Source organism: Hipposideros armiger, unplaced genomic scaffold (genome assembly GCF_001890085.2).
Source record: "Hipposideros armiger isolate ML-2016 unplaced genomic scaffold, ASM189008v1 scaffold_210, whole genome shotgun sequence".
Classification (NCBI taxonomy): Eukaryota; Metazoa; Chordata; class Mammalia; order Chiroptera; family Hipposideridae; genus Hipposideros; species Hipposideros armiger.
The window spans coordinates 876,995-886,042 of record NW_017731560.1 but is presented as its reverse complement, the minus strand read 5'-3'; the positions used below and the strand labels follow the sequence as shown (position 1 = coordinate 886,042).

Genomic DNA, 9,048 nt, shown 5'->3' with positions numbered 1-9,048 from the left:
TGCAGCCTACGCCGTCGCCGGCGACTCACGGCAGCCCAGCTCCAGGTTGAGCTGTTGTTCAGCATCTTAGCTGTAGAGGGCAGAGTCACTGGCCCTCATATGTGGGATCCGAACCGGGGCCCTCTGGCATACCAAGCAAGTTCTTAACCATCGCGCCACTCGGCCGGCCCGAGTATTTGATAGTTTTGATTACTCACTTTTGAAACTTCTCCTCAGCTTCTCATAAACTGTAACCACCATTTTTTTTTAACTTCCTTTTGGCTACTCCTATATTTCATTGCCTTTTCTTTCTTCAACTCATTTGGCCTCTTTACATTTCCTTTCTTGGTACCTTAACCACTCTCAGAATTTTGTCTTTTACCTTTCAACTATAAATTCTCCAATTTCAATACTGAGTTTTCCTGATATCCAACTCTTCATCTTTAACTATTTGATAGATATTTTCACCTTTGGCCCACTGTTTGGAACACAAACAAGTCAAAACCCCTGTTGTTTGTGTAAGATCCAAATTACTATCACCCAATAATACCCTTTAAGCTCAGTCTTAAGGCATCATTTGCATGATCATGGAGCATCAGCTCGAAATAATACACTTTAAATTTTGGAAGGCCGTGCACTTCTCTTAATCTGCCACCATTCATCATGGCTTCCTGAGAGTCCACCTTCTGCAATTTACCACTCTGCCTCCAAACGACCGCAGTGGTTCTGCACCCATATCTCACTTGCTCTGAACTAGGCCCCAGCTAAAGTTTCTCTCAGTATACTGCTGGGAAGAATGCTGATCTCTTATTCTGTGCCAAACACTTGGCTGCCCCACAGGGCTTTAATTCTGTCCCTAATTAATAGAAGTTTAAATTGGAAAATATTTTTGGTGTTGCTTAACCCCAATGGGTCATTCTGTCCTCCCCTTTCCCATTTTCTATGGGCTCCCTGAATTGTCTTCTAGGACTTCCAGCCTTATTTTACCCCAGAATATTCCCAATTGGCCCCAGGCTTCCTTCATAACCTTTTCCTGATTTCCAGTGAGTCTCAGCCGTGCACTGCATTGTCATTACACAGTCAGTGCTTAACTCATCGTTAACCTCATATAGAACTGACTTCCACTTCTACTCTTCTAAGGACCTTGTGGGTCTCTTTGCATTTCCCCTACTTCTATGGTACCTTGATTTCCTTGTTGCCTCAGGTACCTCCTCCTGAATGGTACCACCCTGACTCTGACCCAGTTTGGATTTTTGTCATATGCTTGAACTCTGTAAGTACAGAAACCTCATTTTCTGAGATGTTGACGGTTGACTACCTTTGTTTCCAGTCCATACCTACTCTATAATCGCAATTCAGGTCCCCAAAATTAATTAAACTTCTCTAATGTGTAGTTTACCACACATTCAATGTCTAGTGGCTTTTCCTTATTCTTTGTTACTCCTTGGAATAACCCTCACCTTCCCCCTCAGTTTATGTTCTTCCGTGAAGTATCTGATTATCACAGCCACTCATAGGAATCATTTCTTTCTTTGAGTGCAGTACCATTCAGCTCTTCTACTTCATACTAAATATATGTCTGTCTTATTTACCTGAGAGAACAGTTATTTGTATTCACCATGACACTTACTCTGGGATATTTTCTTGGGATTATGACTAGCCAGAATCTTTCTTTTCTCGTGCATACATGGTATGCTTGTGATAGTTACCTTGTGTCTAATGGCAACTGATGACCTGGTTTGTTGATTGCTTTGAGTCTGTCAGTACAAACTAGAACTAGTTCTTATCGAACTTTAGCTTGCATAATAATCACCTGAAAAACTTGTTGAAACTGATTTCTGGACTCTATTGTCAGATTATTTCAGTAGGTCTGGAGTGGAACCTGAGATTTTGTATTTATAATAAGCTCACAGGTGATGCAGAGACTGCTGGTCCATGAACCACACTTTGAGTAATACTTCTGTGCTACGTTAATCCTGGCTAATCCTGCCTAGCTTTCTAATACAGGAAAGCTTTCCTTATCAGTTTAAAAGGGGAGATAAAAGCTATTACCATTGGCTGCAAAACTTGTTCAGTGGTTTTCTGTTCTGTGCATAGAGGAAGTATTGTTTTAGCTCCTGAGCTCTGTTTCTTTTAATTCGCTTTCCTTTAAAGCTCTCTTGATAATTCCAAAATGTTATTTAAATGTTTCACATTACTGATGGCCCAAGTAGCATTTACTTTGAAGATCATTCAGATTCTTCCCACTCACTAAGTATATTAAGATTAGAAAGTGATAATTATTCATAGCAATTTATATTGTAGCAAAATATATTATTAGCAAATACCTTTTAGATTGTTTTCAACTCTTAATAAGTGAAAATTTTAATTTGATACTCTGCATTTTTAATTCTGAGGTTTTTTTATATAATTATTATGTACTGATCATTTAAGAATATTCTCAGGGAAATATGTTATTAGAAAATACACAGGTAATGTGAAATGTAAGATAAAAATCTTGAATTAAACAGATGGCTACTAGAATTTTATAATTTAGATCAGGATCTTTTATTCAAAACTAAGAAACTAAGCATAAACTTGAAATATGATCATACAATTAATATGACTTAATCATATAATACATTTCATTTGTCTCTTATCTTTCCAGCTCTCATAGCGACCATCCAAGTAAACGGTTTTATATTTTTAAGAAGCATTGTGGAACTCTCAGGTAACTAGTTTATATTTTTTCATTCTCTCTATTGAAAAGTTATAATAACTTTTTTAACCTGATGCTGGAGTGCCTACTTTGCAAAATGAAATGATTGCTACTGGAGATAATAGAGTTCTAGTCATTATATCCTTAGATCAAAGAGGGTATAGCCTATATTCTCTGACTGCACTTTGTTTCAGTGGAGTTGATCATTAATATGGAACTTTCATGGATTTGCTTTTAAACAAATTTAAAAATAAGTCTCTCCAAAAATATTTGAATATTAAAAAGATGTTAAACAAACAAAGCAGAGACACTCATAGATACAGAGAACAAACTGATGGTTGCCAGAGGGGACGGGTTTAGGGAACTGGTGAAAAAGCTGAAGGGATTAAGAAATACAAATTAGTAGTTACAAAATAGTCCTGGGGATGTAAAGTACAGCATAGAGAATAAGGTCAATAATATTGCAAAAAAAAAGTTATATAAAATGTAGTTTTTAAAAAAACATTTAAGATAACCTAGGAAAGTGACTAATGCTTTTTTTTGTTTTGATCAATATATAGCCTCATATTTTGTAGGGTTTTATTTTTATAAAGAAAAGTACACAACTTCTTTACTATACAGAAGGAATTGTTGATGAACATTTCCAAAGTTATTAATAATTAACATCGGTTATATCATACACACATAGCTCAGAGTTCACTATACATGATTTTTCCACATTCTTCTGATTACTTTTGATTCTATTTTCCTTTGTTTAATTATTTAGCTCATGCTGTCATTGCTATTTGAAACATTAGTGTCAAGATCTTTGTAGCACCATATCTAAGACATAGACTTAAGTTTAGCCAGTACTTGTTTCGATGCTTTAGGTTAATGGAAAGGTGAAAGAGGGAATATGTCTCAGGACCTTGGTGTTTATTATTGCTTCTGCCTCATTTGCTCTTCCCCAGATAGCTATCTGCATGGCTAGCTCCCTCACCTCCTTCAGGTTTCTACTCCAATTAATGTAGCTTTCCTTGACCACTCCATTTGAAATAGTATTTTTTCCCCTGGGCCCCACCCCAGCACTCCCTATCTCCCTTTCTGGCTTTATTTTTTTTTCATGGCAGCTTTTTACTATCTGACATATATATTTCACCCTTTTGTTTATTGTCTGTGTCTTCTCACTAGAATGTGTGTGATTCAGATAGTTGTCAATGCCAGACATTTGCTGGGCATCAAATAGTGCCTGACAATGGTAGGCACTCCATAAATATTTGTTGCGTAAATTAATGTATATGTTGAAAATATCTTATGTGAATGATATTAGATCAACAGCTCATAAGCAGAGGGAAGTTTGATTACATTTTAAAAATGTTAGTTCTATTTTGAAAATATTACTAAATTCAAGGAATTAGATAAGAGTAAGCTATATTAAGTATTACCTTAACTGAAAATTTTTAAAAGAATGAAAATGGATTTATTAATTCTGAAGATGAGACTTTCATTTGATATTTTTTTATTATATTAGTTTCGGTGTACAAAACAACATAATAATTAGACATTTACACCCCTCACAAAATGATTTTTTTTACCTCTGTTGTCAAGCTCAGTTGTGTGCTTGGTTCTTAAATTAACTGTGTGACTTTAAAGATCTGAAATGCTTTCTCTCAACTTAAGTGGGTCTGAATTTTAAGTAGAAAATTAGTTAATTTCTGTGTGTGGTATTTAGTATATTTATAATTCTATAGAATAATAAATTTTATAATTGCTATTTTGTTAAAATACAGTGTTCATGCTTTAGCAATTTATTGTGCACCTATCATGTATAACACAATGTAGTAGGTCCTGTAAGGATGACAATGATGAAGAAGGCACGGTACCAACCTTCACGGAATGCACAATTTATGATAAGGTGTGAACATAAATAACTACAGTAATACAAGGAGGTTTGTAACAAGTGCCATGAGAGTTATTGATTTCAAAGGGAGGAGAGGTTTCTATTATAACAAGAGGCACAGGGGCATTCTATCTGGAAGAAATAGCGTGAATAAAAATGCAGAAAGGATAAAAGCAGAAGGCATGCACAACGAGTAACTAGTAGTACATGCTCTATCCAAATAGAGCATGAAGTCCATACAACATAGTATTGAGATCAAAGTCTGGGGAAATACTTTTGAGCTTAGATCCAGATTATAGTATCTTTGAAGAAGTCTAGGGAATTTGGACTTAATTTTAATTTGAGAACATTGGGGAAACCATTGGTGTTTTGTGCGGAATCAAGGGTACTGAAGAAAGATCCATTTGGAGGTGTATATAAGGTGAGTTGTAGCTGTATGAGGCACGTAGACTGGTTAAGACTATTGTGGTAGTTAAGAGTGATTTAATAACATCCTGGGTTAAGGTGGTGAGGTGGTATTACATCATGTTTAAGAACATGGGCTGGCCGGTTAGCTCACGTGGTTAGTGCACAGCCAGGCTCATAACACCAAGGTTGCCAATTTCCCACACGGGCCAAGGAGCTGCACACTCCACAACTAGTTTAAAGACAACTGCTTGACTTGGAGCTGATGGGTCCTGGAAAAACACACTGTTCCCCAATAAAATTTCTTTAAAAAAAAAGAACATGGGCTCTGGAATCAAAGAACTAAGCTTCAAACCTGGTCCTGGCTTTGATAGGTTACTAACCTGACCCTGTCCTCTATATAAAAGTTGTAATTAACACACCTACTACTTTAGGTTGTTATATAAGATTTAGATGAAATGATATGTCTAAAACCTTCAGCCTGACACAGTAAGCACTCAATAAATTGTTATAAAATGTTTGAAATAATTGACTGTTTTAAGGAAAAAGAGTCAGAAATGAGTACAATTATGAGCCCTTGTGTTGGGGATATGGCATCATAAGAGAGGCTGTTTCAGGAGGAGTGATTTTTTTTAAGTTTTTATTGGGGAATTGGGAAGGGTAACAGCCAAGTTGTTGTCCTTCAGTCTTAGTTGTGGAGGGTGCAGCTAGCTCAGCTCCAAGTCTAGTCACCATCTGGCTGGCCGTCGGCAGCTTGTGGCCACTCAGCTCAAGGTGCCGTGTTCAATCTTAGTTGCAGGTGGGCATAGCCCACCATCTCATGCGGGAGTCGAACTGGAAACCTTGTTAGGAGCATGTGCTCTCACCAGCTGAGCCATCCTGCCACCTGTTGGCAGCTCAGCTCAGGCACAGCTCACTGGCCCATGTGTGAATTGAACCGGCAACCGTGTTGCTCAGAGCTCGCACTCTTGAGCAACCTCTTAACCAATTGAGCCACTCGGCCGGCCCCAGGAGGAATAATTTTGGGGAGTGAGGAGGAAAGCACATGACTTCAGTTTTATGAAGATAATTTTTAATGTGCTAGCCTAACAGCCAGATATAAAGACACAACAAATGGTTAAAACTAGAGCTGCAGGGGAGAAGTCAGTCTAAGGCATGGTACTGGTTGTTATTCCTATACAGGTGAAATACTTAAATTTAAAATATTTAAATTTCAAATGAACTGCAAAAGTATATTTGTGCTGTGTTAATAAGCTGATAATAATTACATTATTTTAATAATTTCTTTTTAAAGCCTTCCCACTTCTTTTCTGATTTTATCATCACTTAAATAAGGTTTTAGATTGTAGACTCCAGAGTGTACCCTTTTTTGTTCATTCTTGTATCCATAATACCTAGTAGTACACAGTGTACAAAAAAGGTTCTCAGCATATTATATTGAATGAATGAATGTTATATTCTTGCCTTGCAAATGGGCAAAGGCATGGAAAGATTGTCCCTTGCACAAATTATGCAAGTTGTTAGTGGAACCTCAACTGGGCCTTAGGTCTCTTGACTCCTATCTTTTAGCAACTGGTATGAGAGGGAACAGTTGATAAAGCACTAAATGTTAGCATAATTTAGGCATGGCTATGCCATTTTCTAAAGTACCATTTTAGATATATCACGTTTATATAACAAAATTGAAAAGTGATGGTCATGATGCATAAAAAGCAAATCAAGAGTTATTACATGGAAAAAATAATTATTGAACTTGTATATGGATTTTCATAAAAGATGAAAACCTTTTCTTTCCATCTTTTTTTTTGCCATAGGGACATTACTCTAGTGTGCCTTAAGTGTGATTTCTTAACTGATTCTTCTGGTTTGGATCGTATGGCTAAACACTTAAGTCAACGTAAAACTCACACTTGCCAAGTTATAATAGAGAATGGTATGTATGTACAATTGTGTTACTTTGAATTTCTGACATTTATTCCAGTATTTTTGATCAGCCACAATATGGGCTCGTAATTGTATTAGATTTATAGACTCACTCATTATAATATGCTATTTTAAATGTAAAACTCTTCTTCTAATTTTAGTTCCCAAAAGAACCTCAACTTCTGAACCCACTTCTGAGTAAGTTTAATCTTCATCCAGTGCATTGTTTTCCATGGATTTTTAACACTGTTGCATATTTTTAATGTATCATTAATAGAAATGAAATATATTAAAGGGTTTTTTTTGTTTTTGTTTTTAAAGCTGCTTGTTGAAATAGATTCCTGCTCCATGGAACTCATGCAACCTGGTGCAAGACAAGTTGGAATATCCTAAGTTCAAAGATCTGAAGTGTTTTCTCACACAAAAATGATTAAACAGCCAAGTTCATGACACTAGACTAGCTCTCATTATTCAGCTCTTTTCAGCTTTCATATGGCACTAGATTCTTATTCCACCTTATCTTTGTGTCAGGTTAACATATCTTTTTTTTTTATTTAACATATCGTAACATGTTTTTTTTTTTCTCCAGTTGGCTTTCTCCAAAAATAACTTTTGTTTGCTATGGTCTTTCCTGCTTCGCTTAAAATAATTTGTGTTTTTTTCTGCTGTACTTGCCTTCAGAATATTGCATTCCAAACGATATGGCTATTCATCTTTTTTGATCTTTTGTCTGGTTTCTTAATTAATTTCTTATAAGTGTTACAATTTTAGGTCAGATAGCTATCTTTCTTCTCATTCCTTGTCTGTCATTGTTCTATTCTTCATATTTTTCAGATGCAGAAGTAACACAGAAATTTCAAAAAATTTCCAGGGTACTCCTGGTCAGTGTCCCCCTTCGTTGGACACACCTGATGCCTGTACTCTCTTTCCAAGGAATGTGAATTATTTGACTGTGAGACCTTCTCTAGTTTGTGGCCTTAGGAAGTCAGTTATTGGGGAGCGTCCCTTCCTTCATGACTGGTCTCCCATAAGGCTGATGCTAATTTGACCAGAGATGACCTCAAGGCCCAACAAATTGAGCACAAATTCCCACTGGTGGCTTTGGTTCTTATTTTAAGCCTATAGGTCAATTCTGACCAAGAAAAGCACTTCAAACCAATGCTTTATCACCTAAGTTGAAGTTTAATCATTTTGACTGCTGCCCTTTAGTCTTCCTCTAGCATGCATGCAGTCCAAGGAATATAAAAACTGGCTGTGTAGGGAACCAAAGTTACTTTTCATGATCTTAGAAAAGAAATTTCTAAAATTACAGTTCCAAAGTTACAGTTATTTGTACTGTCATTTAAAGTTTTATCCAGTGTTAACCCTAGGAATTTTCAGCAATATCAATACATTTAAAGGTGTTTAAGTTTACTTTTATCTTTGTTTTACGTTCTTCGCCAAATTTTTTAATGTCTGTTTTGTTATGTCCACTCTTATCTCTTTTCTTCAAAACTTTTGTTAAGAACTGCAAAAAATTCCTTAGAATTCTCTATAGATTTCGTGTAAGCTACCTCTTGGTGGCATATTAATTTGGTAATTGTTCAGACCATTAGACATTATTACATCCTCTATTCATCTTGGGACTGTCATTAACTAATAAGCTTAGTGATGTGAGTTCAAAGACATAAAGAATTGGCAAAAACAAACAAACACTTCCTGCAGACCTTAAAACAAGTTTTAAAATTAAATTTCTGTACATCTAATAGATAATATCTTCTTAGCCATTAATGTAATTCCTTTGGATAAAGATAATATATTCAAAAATATTGGGACCAAATAATGCACTTGTTTCTTGCCCATATATATAGATGTATATATATTTTTTAATTTGGCGTTTGTTTATTTTGGTTACATTGAATGTAGGTTTGCTGAACTGCTTTGATGTTATTATTTTTTTAATAAAATTTGTATTGTTAAAGTGCCTTAGGAATTATTTTCTAACAAATAACTTCTATATAAAAGCTGTAGATTTTATCATATAGCTAGGAGCATTGCTTTGCTTCTTACATGGAAGCGTGATTAATGGAACTGCAGACTGAGAGCTTTATCTATGGAGTATATCTTGCAATTTTTCCTCCAGCACAGTTAAAAGCTCACTGTTTATACTTCACTAATTTCTTGA

General features: G+C 35.7%; 1 protein-coding gene across 6 annotated transcripts in view; it reads left to right on the top strand.

Annotated features, from left to right (window-relative positions):
- ZNF280C (zinc finger protein 280C) overlaps positions 1-8,842 on the top strand; it is a 60,141-nt gene extending 51,299 nt beyond the window's left edge. For 4 of the 6 annotated variants that reach the window (XM_019653904.1, XM_019653903.1, XM_019653901.1 and 1 more), the window contains 4 exons: positions 2,627-2,689; positions 6,776-6,894; positions 7,046-7,082; positions 7,719-8,842. In XM_019653904.1, coding sequence (XP_019509449.1) covers positions 2,627-2,689; positions 6,776-6,894; positions 7,046-7,082; positions 7,719-7,932 — 433 coding nt within the window. In that variant the 3' untranslated portion in view covers positions 7,933-8,842. Of the gene's footprint in view, positions 1-2,626; positions 2,690-6,775; positions 6,895-7,045; positions 7,083-7,205 lie in introns of all 6 variants that reach the window. The other 2 variants (XM_019653906.1, XM_019653905.1) reach the window with 2 other exon arrangements.
- The last annotated feature ends 206 nt before the right edge of the window (positions 8,843-9,048 follow it).